The sequence below is a fragment of the Anomaloglossus baeobatrachus genome, chromosome 5 (assembly GCF_048569485.1).
Source record: "Anomaloglossus baeobatrachus isolate aAnoBae1 chromosome 5, aAnoBae1.hap1, whole genome shotgun sequence".
Lineage (NCBI taxonomy): Eukaryota > Metazoa > Chordata > Amphibia > Anura > Aromobatidae > Anomaloglossus > Anomaloglossus baeobatrachus.
In genome coordinates, this window is record NC_134357.1 from 500,120,528 (window position 1) to 500,135,526 (window position 14,999).

General features: G+C 48.0%; 1 protein-coding gene across 3 annotated transcripts in view; it reads right to left on the reverse strand.

Annotated features, from left to right (window-relative positions):
* LOC142311925 (uncharacterized) overlaps positions 1-14,999 on the reverse strand; it is an 85,587-nt gene that overhangs the window by 10,333 nt on the left and 60,255 nt on the right. For all 3 annotated transcript variants that reach the window (XM_075350789.1, XM_075350790.1, XM_075350788.1), the window contains exon 6: positions 13,411-13,501. In XM_075350789.1, the coding sequence (XP_075206904.1) occupies positions 13,411-13,501 (91 nt within the window). The remainder of the gene's footprint in view (positions 1-13,410; positions 13,502-14,999) is intronic.

The window sequence follows — 14,999 nt, forward strand, 5'->3', positions numbered from 1 at the left end:
CAGCCCCTCCTGTCATGGATATGCCTCAGTGTCTCCTGTGATGTGTATGCCCCAACCCCTCCTGTAATATATACATCACACACTGGAGTATATACATCACATTGGAGATGCTGGGGCTGTACATATCACAGGAGGGGCTGGGGGCATATACCTCACAGGAGGGGCTGGGGGCATATACCTCTCAGGAGGGGCTGGGGGCATATACCTCACAGGAGGGGCTGAAAGCATATACATCACAGGAGGGATCATATACATGTCCCCAGCCCCTTGTGTGATGTATGTGCCCCCAGTGTCTTCTGTGATGTAGGTGTCTCTTGTGATGTATATACAGCAGTCCCAGCGTCTCCTATGTGATATATATATATAGCAGTCCCTGCGTCTCCTATGTGATGTATATGCCAACAGCCCCTTCAGTGATGTATGTGTCCTGTGATTTATATACTCCAGTCCCTGTGTCTGTTGTGTGATGTATATAGTCTACCAATCTTATTATCACAAAGAGTTGCCTTTGCTCCAGACCGAGACAAACCTGGAAAAGATAGAAGCAACATAAGTATCACCGAACATCACAGCCGCACCAAAGAGAAGCCGCTCCGGCCACCACAATAGGGGTGAGTTAATTAACTGTTTGACCAAATATAGTTGGTTCATTTTCACATTGATAATTTTGTGCGGCCCCCGAAGGTTGGCAGAAATTTCCAAATGGCCCCTGTCACGAACAGCCGGGGAAGTCCCTCAGAAATCCGCAGCTGTTCACTGATTTGTTACACACGACTACTCTCTAGCGCCCCCCTTGTCTGCAGGCCACTTTTGGTACTGCAGGACAATGCATAAGATGAGGCTGCTGAGCTGATAATGCCAAATATTGGAGGTCTCACAGCAAGGGTAAATGTATATCTCTGATTCCTGCTAATGGAATATTTATATACCTCGGTACCCTTAATGATAGCACTCCAATAATTCTATGCAATAACAATTACGCTGCCACCACCCAGACTTTCTACAGGTAGCTGGGAACCCGTTTCAGATAGCATAAGGCCCTTCGGGGTTTTGGATTCGTATATAAAGCATAAGGAAAGAAACTCTTAAATTTTTATATATTTAATCCGAAAATAGGCAGTGTTTAAAGAATATACAGGAATTTACAAAAGGGAACAATACACATTACGGCATAACAGTTACATAAAATAAAAGGTATAAACGTGAAACTTACTAAGCTTGTGCCATAGAAGTGACGTCTGCTTAGGGAGTAGGAGGGAACTCCAAGAGATGTTAGAATCGGCCAGCATCACCCTTCATGATGCCCTCCTCGTGCTGACTGAGCCCCCAAGACAGGAACTGTCTCTTATGCTCTTGCTAGCCCCCCTTGCCTGTGACATCATTTTACAGTCACTTGTGGGCTGGGCTTGAGATGGTCACAAAGTTCCATAATTCTAGGGTTTTTCATATCTTTGCCCCTGGGTCACACAGGTGAAAGATATTAGCGTCATATTTAATATCTCGATTTTACAGTTACATTGATACCAAACACAACGCCTCTAGCACAATTTTACTGGCCAATACTAATTTGTCGTGATTCCGTCGATCTCCTCGTCAGGTGAGACGGTGCGCTGGGTTCCGCACGACGCAGGGATTCTGGCAATGTGTTTTTCATCTTTCTAGCATTAAAGTCGCACTTCAAAACCTGCTTTGGGAGTTTTCCCGCCAATATTACAAAGAATTGTCTTTCTCTGCAGCTTTTGGCTTTGGTTCTACCATCACCCAAAGTCATAAATACCTTAAGCTTCCAGGCCAATCAGATAATCGCCATGACGACCTGTGGCTGGTGAAGAAGAGGGGGATGAAGTCCCTTCAACAGCTCTACATGACACCTCCCCCTTTTTGAGGTAGCATGGGAGATTGATTTGCCAATCGTCTCCTAAGCCTACCTCGCTGGCATCCCCCTGCCGGGACAGCCCATCAGCGTTGCCATGCTCAACACCCTTCCTGTGTTGAATGGTAAAGTCATACTGCTGTAGTGCCAAGCTCCACCGCAGTAGCTTACCATTGTCGCCGGCCACCCGATGTAGCCAGCTGAGAGGGTTGTGGTCTGTCACTATGGTGAAGTTGCGTCCATATAGGTAGGGCTGCAGTTTCCGCAGGGCCCACACTATAGAGAGGCACTCCTTCTCCACAGTGGCGTAGGCCACTTCCCGGGATAAGAGCTTGCGGCTGAGAAACATCACCGGATGCTCTTCTCCCTTCCCATTTACCTGGCTGAGTACTGCACCAAGGCCAAACGCACTGGCATCTGTCTGAACTATGAACCGTCGGGTGAAGTCCGGAGCTTGTAGGATTGGGGAACTGGCGAGGGCAGCTTTTAGTGCCCTGAAGGACCGTTCACAGTCATCTGTCCAGGTGACTACTTGCGGTAGCTTCTTTTTGGTGAGGTCCGTCAACGGCTTAGCAAGAGCACTATAGTTAGGAACGAACTTCCTATAGTACCCTGCCGTACCCAAGAAGGACATCACCTGCTTCTTTGACTTGGGGGTAGGCCAGGAGGTGATGGCATCAACCTTCCCTGGCTCTGGTTTCAGGGTCCCGCCACCCACTCTGTGTCCAAGGTACTGTACCTCAGTCATGCCGATCTGACACTTCCCTGGCTTTATAGTCAGACCAGCGCTTTGGATCCGCCTGAGCACCTGTTCCAGATGCCCCAGGTGTTCCTCCCAGGTGGGACTAAAGATGGCAATGTCATCCAGGTAAGCTACTGCAAACCCTCCTAGTCCCTCGAGCAGCTGGTCGACCAATCGCTGGAAAGTGGCAGGAGCATTTCTCATGCCAAAGGGCATGACAAGGGATTCATACAGCCCGAATGGGGTGATGAAGGCGGACCTTTCCTGTGCTTCCTTGGACATAGGAATCTGCCAGTACCCTCGACTCAGGTCCATGATGGTCAGGTACTGGGCCCCGGCTAAGCAATCCAGTAACTCGTCGATGCGTGGCATTGGGTACGCATCGGGTGCTGTGATTGCATTTAGCCTCCTGTAGTCCACACAAAACCGGGTTGTCCGGTCCTTTTTGGGAACCAAGACTACAGGCGAGGCCCATGCACTTTTGGACCTCTGGATCACTCCCAGGACTAGCATTTCATCGATCTCCCTTTTTATGTCCTTTTGTACCTCTAGGGAGACACGGTATGGGGGTTGACGAACTGGGGAATGACTCCCTGTGTCCACCTGGTGGGTGGCTAGGGATGTCTTCCCTGGGACATTCGTGAAGGTCATCAGGTAGGGCCGGAATACCTCCCGCAGCTGGGACTTTTGGTCCAAGGATAGCTGTGGGTTGAATGCCGCCTCCTCGATAGACCCTCCATCCCGGGCTGAGGCGAGCAAGTCCACCAAGACTTCACTTTCGCCTTCCTCGGGAAGACTACACACAGGAAGAGCAAAGGCTTCCCTGTCATGATGAGCTTTCATCATGTTGACATGGAAGACCTTTTGCCTCTTCCTGGCATGGTCGATGGTGACCACATAGTTTACGTCATTGAGGCGCTGATGCACCAGGTATGGACCCTCCCAGGCCGCCTGAAGCTTGTTCTGGGTCATTGGGACCAGGACCCACACCTTCTGACCCACTTCATACACCCGCTCTCGAGCGTGTTGGTCGTACCATCGCTTCTGGCTGGCCTGGGCTTGCGCCATATTCTCATGCACCATCTGCGTCATTGACTGCATCTTGTCACGGAGCCGAATGACATACTCCACAACGGACACTTCTGGGGAATTCAGTTCCTCTTCCCAGGATTCCCTTACCAGACCAAGAGGCCACCGGACTCGTCTGCCATACAGGAGCTCGAAGGGGGAAAACCCCGTTGAGGCCTGTGGTACCTCTCTGTAGGCAAACAGCAGGTGTGAGAGATACCGCTCCCAGTCGCGTCCATGTGACTCAACCAGCATCTTAAGCATCTGCTTAAGGGTACCATTAAATCGCTCACACAAACCATTGGTCTGTGGGTGATAAGCGCTTGATATCAGATGCCGCACCTGCATTTTCTTACAGAGAGCCTCCATTAGACGAGACATGAACTGAGTCCCCTGGTCGGTAAGCATCTCCCTGGGAAATCCTACTCGGGAGAATATGGTCAAGAGGGCATCTGCCACCTTATCGGCTCTAACTGAGGACAGAGCCACTGCCTCCGGATACCGGGTAGCATAGTCTACCACAGTAAGGACGAACCGTTTTCCAGAGCTGCTGGGGACGGCCAGAGGCCCGACAATGTCCACAGCGACCCTCTGGAAAGGCTCCTCTATCACCGGCAAAGAGATCAGGGGAGTTTTGGGAGCAGGCCCTGACTTTCCCACTCTTTGACATGTGATGCAGGAGCGGCAGTAGTTGGCAACATCTGTCCCCATTTTGGGCCAATAGAAGTGGTGAGACAGCCGGGCCTTGGTTTTGCTAACCCCCAAGTGTCCGGCGAGTGGGATCTCATGGGCAATCCGCAGCAACTCACTCCTAAAGCGGTGAGGCACCACCAGCTGTTTTTCCTTCAGCCACTCTTGTTGGGGGTTACAGGGAATTGTCTCCCGGTACAACTTTCCCTGGTCCCAGAATACCCTCTCCTTATCGGTCTCGGAAGAGGGCTTCTCTGCGAGGTCCCTTAACGTCTTTAGACTGGCATCAGTTCGTAGAGCCACCTGAAACTCTTGGCTAGAAGCAGCCAAAAGTGACGTTAAGGTTCCAACCTCACCAGGACCCTCTGGGACCTGCTCTGGGTCCGTAACCAGTTCCGTTATCCCTCTGGGTGAAGAGGTGTCAGCAGGCAAGGTTTCATTTGCGTTCTGGGCACTCTGACTGCGGGTGACAGCACCGATGAAGGCTGTCTCCCCGGGGAATAACCACTCTTCCCCATCAGCCTGACAGGTACTACTGGCTGTGTCACTGTCCGCTGTGACACTGCTCAGCTGCATTCGACCACTGTCCTCGTGGTTCTCATGTCTGCCTCCATCTCTGTCAGCACAGACACTTGCTACCTTGGGGTTGTCCTCAGCCACGTCACCCTGCCGCGTGGCATGGCTGAGTTCCCCTGTACAAACCTCCACTTTATTACCATGCACAACATTTGTAATCACGTTCTGGATATCCGCATTCGGGTCGCATGACTTATCAACAACATTTGCATCACATGATTTAACAACATTTGCATCACATGACTGATCAACAACATTTGTATCACATGACTTTTTGGATTCGGGAGGATCATCAGGGAGAAATTGTGCAACTAATCGCCCCAGATCAGTCCCCAATAAAACATTGGTTGGTAGATGTTCATCCACCCCCACTTCCCTCCACCCTCTCCCAGCACCCCAGTCGAGGGGAATCAGGGCCATTGGGAAGGAGTGGTGGACACCCCCCGCCAAGGCGACAGTCAGGAGTTTTCCCGGGATAAAGTTTTCAGGGGGTACCAGTTCAGGGCGGACCAGTGTTCTGTCGGCCCCAGTGTCCTTGAGCCCCACAGTGGGGGTTCCGCCTACGGTGACGGGGTGTAGGTTTTCGCAGGCCCTACCACCCGCCTTCCTTGCCAAAAGGACAGTTCCAGTGGGCCCTTGGGCCTTGGATGTGGGGTTCCTCTTCTGCCTCTCTGGGCAACCAGAGCTGAGGTGTCCAGGCAGGTTGCAGGAAAAACACCTGCGAGTGTCAGAGGTGGGCCGGGCACTGGTGGATGAAACAGGACCTACGGGAAGTCGGCTGGTAGGGGCAGGGGTGGTTGTAGTTGTCATCTTACCCCCTTTCCAGCTAGTGGTGGACGGCTTCCGCACCTCCGATGCACGGTTGGCCACATAGGCGTCGGCAATCTGGGCTGCTTTTGAGGCCTCCTTGGGCTCTCGGTCCATAACAAACTGTCGAACCTCCACAGGACAGACATGTAGGAGTTGGTCCTTCACCATGAGGTCCTTTAACTCCTCAAAGGTTGTAACGGACAGTCCTTGGATCCACTGGTCAAAGGTGCGCTGGAGCCCACCCTCCAAATCGCTGTAGCTGTCATGAGGTCCGAGCTGGAGGGTCCGGAATTTTTTTCGGTACACCTCCGGAGTCAGCTGATACTTCCGTACTAGGGCCTGCTTTATGGCCCCATAGTCTCCACTCTGCTCTTGAGGGAGACTGGCAAACGCGTCCAGGGCCTTGCCTCGCAGCCCTGGGGTTAAGTATTGTGCCCATTGTGCTGAGGGCAACTGGTACTGCAAGCAAGTCTTTTCAAATCCCCTCAGAAAGGTGTCCAAATTCCCGTCCTTTTCCATCACAGGAAAGTGCTCCGGTCGGGGCTTAAAGCTGCTGGCATTATTGGACTCACCGTTTAGTGAGGAAGATGTCTGCTGCCGGGCTTTGAGGATATTTAATTCATGGTCTCTCTGGGCTTGGCGCTCTCGTTCGGCTCGCTCAGCCTCTCGCTCGGCTCTCTCAGCCTGAGCCTCTCGCTCGGCTCTCTCAGCCTGAGCCTGGCGCTCAGCTCTCTCAGCCTCTCGATATTGCTGAATGAGGTTTAGCCGTCCCTGCCGGTCCTCGGCAGTGAACTGTTGTAGGGCCATTTGCAGGTAGGAGTCCATGTTGCCCTGGTCACTGCTCTGGCTCGCAGTTGATGGTGGGGATTCTGCAGCAGTCCCGTCCTGGGCTTGGCTTTCCTCCCCTTCTTCAGCACTGGGGGAACGGACATGCTCTGCATCCCATTGTAAAAGTTCTTTAATGAGGTCTTGCCTCGTTTTGCCATGGCCATCAATCAACTTGGATCTGCAGAGTGCAGCAAGAACTTCCTTCTTCTGCTGATTGTACCAGGCTTCTGACACAGCCTCCATAATTGCCAAATAAAAGATAGGATAGAAAACAAGAGAGAAGGGGAGGGGGTAACTGCTACACGTACAGTATTGTTCCAGGTATATTTAAACACTGAGTTCAATCCTCAAAACTTTTGCACGTTTTTAGTGAAAGGGATGATTGCTCAAACCAGATCACTAATGCTTTATATATCCCACCGCTGCCACCAATTTGTCACGAACAGCCGGGGAAGTCCCTCAGAAATCCGCAGCTGTTCACTGATTTGTTACACACGACTACTCTCTAGCGCCCCCCTTGTCTGCAGGCCACTTTTGGTACTGCAGGACAATGCATAAGATGAGGCTGCTGAGCTGATAATGCCAAATATTGGAGGTCTCACAGCAAGGGTAAATGTATATCTCTGATTCCTGCTAATGGAATATTTATATACCTCGGTACCCTTAATGATAGCACTCCAATAATTCTATGCAATAACAATTACGCTGCCACCACCCAGACTTTCTACAGGTAGCTGGGAACCCGTTTCAGATAGCATAAGGCCCTTCGGGGTTTTGGATTCGTATATAAAGCATAAGGAAAGAAACTCTTAAATTTTTATATATTTAATCCGAAAATAGGCAGTGTTTAAAGAATATACAGGAATTTACAAAAGGGAACAATACACATTACGGCATAACAGTTACATAAAATAAAAGGTATAAACGTGAAACTTACTAAGCTTGTGCCATAGAAGTGACGTCTGCTTAGGGAGTAGGAGGGAACTCCAAGAGATGTTAGAATCGGCCAGCATCACCCTTCATGATGCCCTCCTCGTGCTGACTGAGCCCCCAAGACAGGAACTGTCTCTTATGCTCTTGCTAGCCCCCCTTGCCTGTGACATCATTTTACAGTCACTTGTGGGCTGGGCTTGAGATGGTCACAAAGTTCCATAATTCTAGGGTTTTTCATATCTTTGCCCCTGGGTCACACAGGTGAAAGATATTAGCGTCATATTTAATATCTCGATTTTACAGTTACATTGATACCAAACACAACGCCTCTAGCACAATTTTACTGGCCAATACTAATTTGTCGTGATTCCGTCGATCTCCTCGTCAGGTGAGACGGTGCGCTGGGTTCCGCACGACGCAGGGATTCTGGCAATGTGTTTTTCATCTTTCTAGCATTAAAGTCGCACTTCAAAACCTGCTTTGGGAGTTTTCCTGCCAATATTACAAAGAATTGTCTTTCTCTGCAGCTTTTGGCTTTGGTTCTACCATCACCCAAAGTCATAAATACCTTAAGCTTCCAGGCCAATCAGATAATCGCCATGACGACCTGTGGCTGGTGAAGAAGAGGGGGATGAAGTCCCTTCAACAGCTCTACATGACAGCCCCCGGCAGCAAAAAGGTTCCCCACCCCTGCATTAGAGGTGCATCCTTAAAAAGATTGGGAATAGAACATGGTCGGTAACACAGAAATTACAACCTAGATAACAGAATAGAAAACATGAAACCATTATCGTGAATTTGTGGTAGATAAGCATCATTAATTCTGTGTGGCAGATCTACTTTGGGTGGGCAGCACACATCATCCCCAACCATGTCGGCCAGTTACAGCATCTAGGAATGAGGCCATAAGATTATCTTACACAAATATGTATTAGTGCGTGATAAAATGGAGTCACTGCACAGGAGGGTCCACCGGTCCAGCACGTCGATAGTGGCCACGTCTCGCTTGTTGCCACTCACGGGCAGGTCATCGCCTCTGGGGTAACGGGGCATCTAGGATCGTTTCAATACCAGCCTTACTCAAGGCCCCCAAGCCATCCTCCAGGGATTGGACCACATAATGTGATCCTTTGTGATTAAATAGTAGAGCAAGCGGGAAACCCCACTTGTATTTTACATTGGCCTTTGACAAGACCAGGGTGACCCCTTTGAGCTCCCTCCTTCTCATCAGGGTAGCTGGGCTAATGTCAGCATATAGTGACACAGTACCTGGTACTCCTGGCAGGAGTGGACTATTCCTTGCAACAGATAAAATAAGATCTCTGGAGTCTTCCTGCCTGAGTTTGAGGATGATGTCTCTGGGAACAGATTCCTGTGATGGGCGATTCAAAGTTCTGTGGATCCTTACAATGTCCAGCAGTGCGCGATCCACCTGTGGTAGGAGGGCCTTGAAAAGGTTAATAGCCATTTCTTTCAGATTGGTGCGTGTTTCAGGCATGCCTCTGATCCTTTTATTCCCTGTCCTCAGGCGGTTTTCCAGGTCTTCACAGGTCTTTAGCTCCAGCAATTCAATTCTGGAGTTATGGTCTTGCAGACATCTCCTTTCTTCTTCTAGTGCCTCTGCAGCGTCGTCCACCCTTTGCTCTAGGCCCTGTGAGTGATCTCCTGCAGTTGTGATGTGAAGGGCTCCAATGCAGCCTATAGCTCTGCTCTAAATGTGGCCGGAATCGATTGGAGAAACTCCTCCGATGCCATAAGTCGCGTGGTCACAGCTGAGGCTGTGCTCTCTCCCGTCTCCATCTCTGTGTGGCGCCCCTGACCTGGTCAGGCACCACTGAGTACTGCACCCATGCTGGGGACAGGACAATACAGGTAATCCAGAAGGCTGACCGAGGTGTGACTACACAGGCGCATAGTGATCAGGTCTCACACATGTACCTATGAGAGGACCCCTGGGGATCCCAGGAGGGGGAAAAGCCTTCACCTCCACTGGAATAGTGGAGGGGGCCAAAAGCCTCCATCTCCTCTCAAGGGGTGTGGTAAGAGAATCTGGTTGCTAGGTGGCGTAGGCAGGCACAAAAGGGAAAAGAGAGGGAGGAGTAAACAGTCTGCAGCAGAGTGTGGAGGAGTGAGGAGCAGGAAAGTGAAGCTCTGACAGGAGCAGGAGTGAAGGTCCCAGATGTGAGCCGGTTCAGTGCAGAGTCCAGGGAGCTCCGAGAGGAGCTGACCCCTACCCCTGGGGCTGTTGCAGTCTGACAGCGCCCGCGCAGTGGCTACCGACGGGGGAGAACGGTCACCTAGGAGTGCTACCCGAAACCCGTCTCCAGCTAAAGAGAGAGCACAGAGTGGGAAGTAAGGAGACTGCTAGGGAGTACCAGGCCCAAACGGGCGGCAGATCCCGGAGCGGGGATAGATCCACCTTTCCTTGCTAAACCTGCCGGTGTGGGGCCCTCAAAGCCCACACCACAACACCCAAAAGCCGCAGCCACGTAGCCACAGTTAGGGCCCATAGTTCACAGGAGGCAAGCAGCTGGAGTGATCTGGTCCAGGCAACAAGCAAACGGCAAACGAAGGGGAGAGAGGCTTCAGCAACTTCCCTGGGTGACCCCCATAGGGACTAAAAGTCGGGGTTACCCCAAACCACCAAGGGCTAAGGAAGGCGAGTTGGTAGTCACCATCAGAAGTCAGCCTGAAGGATACCTGGTTCCCGCCTGGTTCATCCCAGCTACGCCCGGGTTACTCACCCTGCCACCTGAAGTGAGTAAAACCCCTGAAAGACATCCTGCGTGTGTGGAGTTATTCTGCGCCTTGTGGTACTACGCACCTACACAGGGCCCTGGGGCTTGCCTCACTCTCAGGAGGCTATTCCAACTAACTGCACTCACCATCAGCCCCAGGCGTCCCTCAACCTGCAGTGGCGGTCCCCACTGACCGCAATACTGAGAGTGGCGTCACGACAAATAGAAGATTCCCTACCTGTGACAGGATCCAGCCGAGTGGAGTCCCTGAAGGTAATGCACCGACACAACACCTGTGGGGCTTCACATCTGCACCTGCTGTCTTACTCGTGGAAGAAGATGTGTCCGGCGCCACCTTGGAAGACCCAGGCTTCGTCTGTGTCCCCAGCAACTCCGGGATTGTGCAATCTCATTTCACCTGGGTTGCCCCTTTCTTGGACCGGGGCATCTCCCGCTCAGTGGCCTTTTGGCTTACCGGTTCTGACGCTGGTAAGGTGCTGGATTAGGGCGAGATCGCACCCGGAGTGAGGAACTCACTGGGACACATCCGTCCTCATCGAGTGCTGCACATGTGCCCCGCCCAAGAAATTTTTGACATTATTTATTAATATCTTTTTATTGTGCAAATTGCAGTAGGTTTACATTTTGCATATACTTACCTGAGTACACTCTTACGCAGCTCTGCAATGAAGGAGAGAGTGCACGCGAGATGCTGGGCTGTGAAGTGAAACTCTGTTCACTGCACAGTCACTCACGGACACTGGGTCCCACCTCGGTGATGCCGGGTAAACTTCCAATTCCGGAAGTTGACGTAACATCACCGGATATCAGAGGTCATTGCAGCCGGAGGTCATGTGATGGGGATGAGCAGACAGGGATAGCGCCGCTCAACTGCAGAATGGACAACAGAAGGTATTTGGAAATGTGTTAAGTGAAATAGAAGAGTCTGGTAATATACCGAAGAAAGCAGCCAAATAGAGCCAATCTCTGGGTCTCTCCTTTAATGTAGGAAACAAGGCATGGTGGTCTAGCAAAAATAATAGGTGGAAGGTTCCTTAAAGTAAACTAGGCCATATTTCTATAGGCCTATATAAGAATATTGAAATCATTAATCTTCAACTTCACGATTTTTAATGTGTTCTGTAACTCTTTGCTAAGGCTCCTCTGTACATCCAACAAAGGCTTCACCTACTCCAGTTATTGTTGATGAACGTCATTAATTAGATATTAAATATATTATTGATCTAGAAAGGTACTCCGTGCTGTATATTATAATTTTTTTTTTTTTTTTACTGACTGCGGCACTTAACTTGTTAAACTTCATTAATTGGAGCTAGCGCCACTGTATGCAGTTACAGGCAGATGACGGTCATGTAACACAGCCGGCATCTGCCTGAGATGAAACAGGCTCATCTCTTGAGCTGGATTCATACAGCCTTTAGCAAACTATCATGAATATGTACTTCATAGGTCGTTACGGTGTTCAAGAAAAGGTTTCATTCTAAATATCCTCTAAAACGTGGTTCCAATGTCCATAGTCCACAGGACAGTCTAAGTGAAAATCCAATGTTTCTTGGGGGATCTGAAAATTATTAATATCAATTTATCCCACATTTTGGAGAAAACACCTCTGGTAGTCTCCATGAAAGCAGTAATAAAAGTTGACAGCTCAAGGTATAGTTAAAATGGCATTCATGACTGAGATCTACTTTCTTTCAGAATGGGTTTGGAGGAGTGGAGACACCTATTAGAGGAGTTTTGTCCCGCATTGAATTCTGACAGATTTCCTGATCCTGTTTTTTTTTTTTTTATTTACAATTGTGCTTAATAGAACAGAATGTGAAAATTACCTTATATCATACTTTTGATATCTGGACATTTGTGACTATGAATCTTGTCAGCCTGCTACTGCATTTGTATGTTTCTGCTTTTTCATGGACCCAAATCACAGTGGACTTTTTAACATTTGTACCCAGATCATCTGATTTGGATGATTTTGGACCAATTCTCCAAAATTGCATACTTTCTTCTGCCTGATTAAACTACATCTGCCCATCTGTTTAAAAGGCTGGGGCTACACATATGTTGCATATAGATTGGGATGTTACATACAATAATCTATCTAGTGAGAGGCAATGGAGTAACACTGTGACCTGCCATGGTGTGATCATCACAAAAAAAAAAAAAATCCAAATTTTTGGGCTTGTGTTATAGATAGCTAATTACATGTGACTTTACTCCGATAGGCTTTAATGCAAGTTGAAAATTACCTGTAAGTTGGTCAAATGTGTACTTCCTTTGTAATCAATTGAAACTAGTCACTTTAAGTGCATTTTTCGCATATATATGATTACCGTTCCATAATGTCTTTGACAAAACATTTTCAACTGACGTCAAGATTTTGGAATTCACCCTGTGGATTATTGAAAGTCAACTTCGATTCCCTTTCTACCTTCCGTGTTTCCCCAAAAAGAAGTCCTACCCCGAAAATAAGCCCTACCCCAAAAATAAGCCTGAGCGCTATTTTTGTGGGCAAAAAATAAATGAGTGTCATTTTTGGAGAAACAATATATCACTTTCAAGTTCTAAGGCCATTTTAAATGAGATAATCAGTTTCGGTCTAGAGACAAGGGCTGGCTACGCTCAGGACATATCGTTAGGTGAAGCCAGTGTGCTACAAACTGTGAATTACATCTTTGTTGATTCCAAATGGTTTTCCCCTGTATGTAATTTGCAATCATTTTTTTGTCCCTCAGTTACCTCATTGTCCCTTTGTGGCCCTGATCCTGAATTCAAAGTCAAAGAAATTCTGAAAGTTGAGTGATCCAGAGGAAAATTATTCTATATATTGTTGATAGGAAAAGTTATAGCCCAGATAAAATATATTGGAACCTGTTGAACATTAAAGAGAACCTGTCAACTGATACATGCTACCCAAACCGTGGGCAACATGCATCAGGCACTGGCTGTAGTACCTCAGCCAGGTATGTTTGACTCTGAAACGCAGGGTCGTTTCAGAAAAAAAAACACTTTTAATGGCATACGTAGGGAGAGACTTGTCAGCCACAGTCAGAGGGTGGGGAGAAGCCTATATGACTACTCCTGATTAAGTAAAATCTATGACTTCTCTGCAATTGGTGGTTATTACTCACCTGAGCAGTTGTCTGTAGGAATCTCCTCTTTAATCTGCTCATCACCAATCACAAATGTCACTGTAGTATTATTATGGGTCAGATCTTCACCCTGAAACAGATATTGTAAAAAGTAAAAGACAGATAGAGAAGTCATAAGAAATGTTATTAACCCCTTCACCCCCGGGTGATTTTCCGTTTTTTGTTTTTGTTTTTTTGCTCCCCTTCTTCCGAGAGCTGAAACTTTTTTATTTTTCCATCAAGCTTGCCATATAAGTGCTTGTTTTTTTGCGGGACGAGCTGTACTTTTAAATGAAACCATAAGTTTTACCATATAGTCTACTGGAAAACGGCAAAAAAAATTTCAAGTGCAGAAAAACTGCAAAGAAAGTGCGATCTTACAATAGTTTTTGGGATATTTTATATACCGTGTTCACTATATGGTAGAACTGATGTGTTGGTGTGATGTCTCAGGTAGGTACGAGTTTGTAGACACCAAACATGTATAGGTTTACTTTTATCTAAAGGTTTAAAAAAGCTGACAAATTTGTCCAAAAAAAGTGGTGCACTTTTTGCGCCATTTTCCGAAACTCATAGCGTTCTCATTTTTCGGGATCTAGGGCTCAGTGATGGCTTATTTTTTGCGTCTCAAGCGGACGTTTTTAATGGTACCATTTTTGCACAGATGCTGATTTTTGATCGCCTGTTATTGCATTTTGCATAAAATTTGCGGCAATGAAAAATGTAATTTTGGCGTTTGGAATTTTTTTGCCGCTACGCCTTTTACCGATCGGATTAATTGACTTTGTATTTTGATGCATCAGGCATTTCTAAACACAGCGATACCAAATAGGTTTATATTTTTTACACCCTTTAATTTTCAATGGCCCGAATAGGGAGTGATTTAAACTTTTAGGTTTTTTATTTAATTTAAAACTTTTTTTTTTATTTTACTAGTCCCCCTAGGGGACTATAACAATCAGCAGTCTGATCGCTCTTCCATTTCTCCAGATCACAGCTACACAGCTGAGATCTGGAGAAAAGCTGCTTTGGTCTCACACATCGCAGTCTGCCAGCAGTGAGAAAGTGACTCATGATAACTACAGGATTCATCACATGACCAATTGCTACCTTGGCAACCACCGGAAGTCACGTCAACATGTCACGTGACTTCCGATGGGGGTTGGTAAGTTATGGTTATGGCAGCACGCAGAATTTGACAGTGACATGTAAGGGGTTTATAGGCATGGGTGGAACGCGATTCCACTCGCGCCTGGCAGGCACACATGTCAGCTGTTGAAATCAGCTGATATGTGTGTGGATTGCACACACGGCAGCCCGCAGGGATTAACCTCACATGATCCATGACATACCAAGCACGTCATATGTCGTGAAGAGGATAAAGAACATAACAAAAAAATTAATTTGTATGAAAAATAGTGATGGGCGGACCCGGACTGTAAAAGTCTGGATGTGCAGGCCCAGAGTTCTCAGAGAATTCCGGGTAACGTTCTGGGTCCAGCAAACAGTGCAAGATAAAAAAAAAGAACAAAGAAAAGAAAGAAAGAAAATAAGAATAAGCAAGCACTTCATACTTAATGATCTCAGCG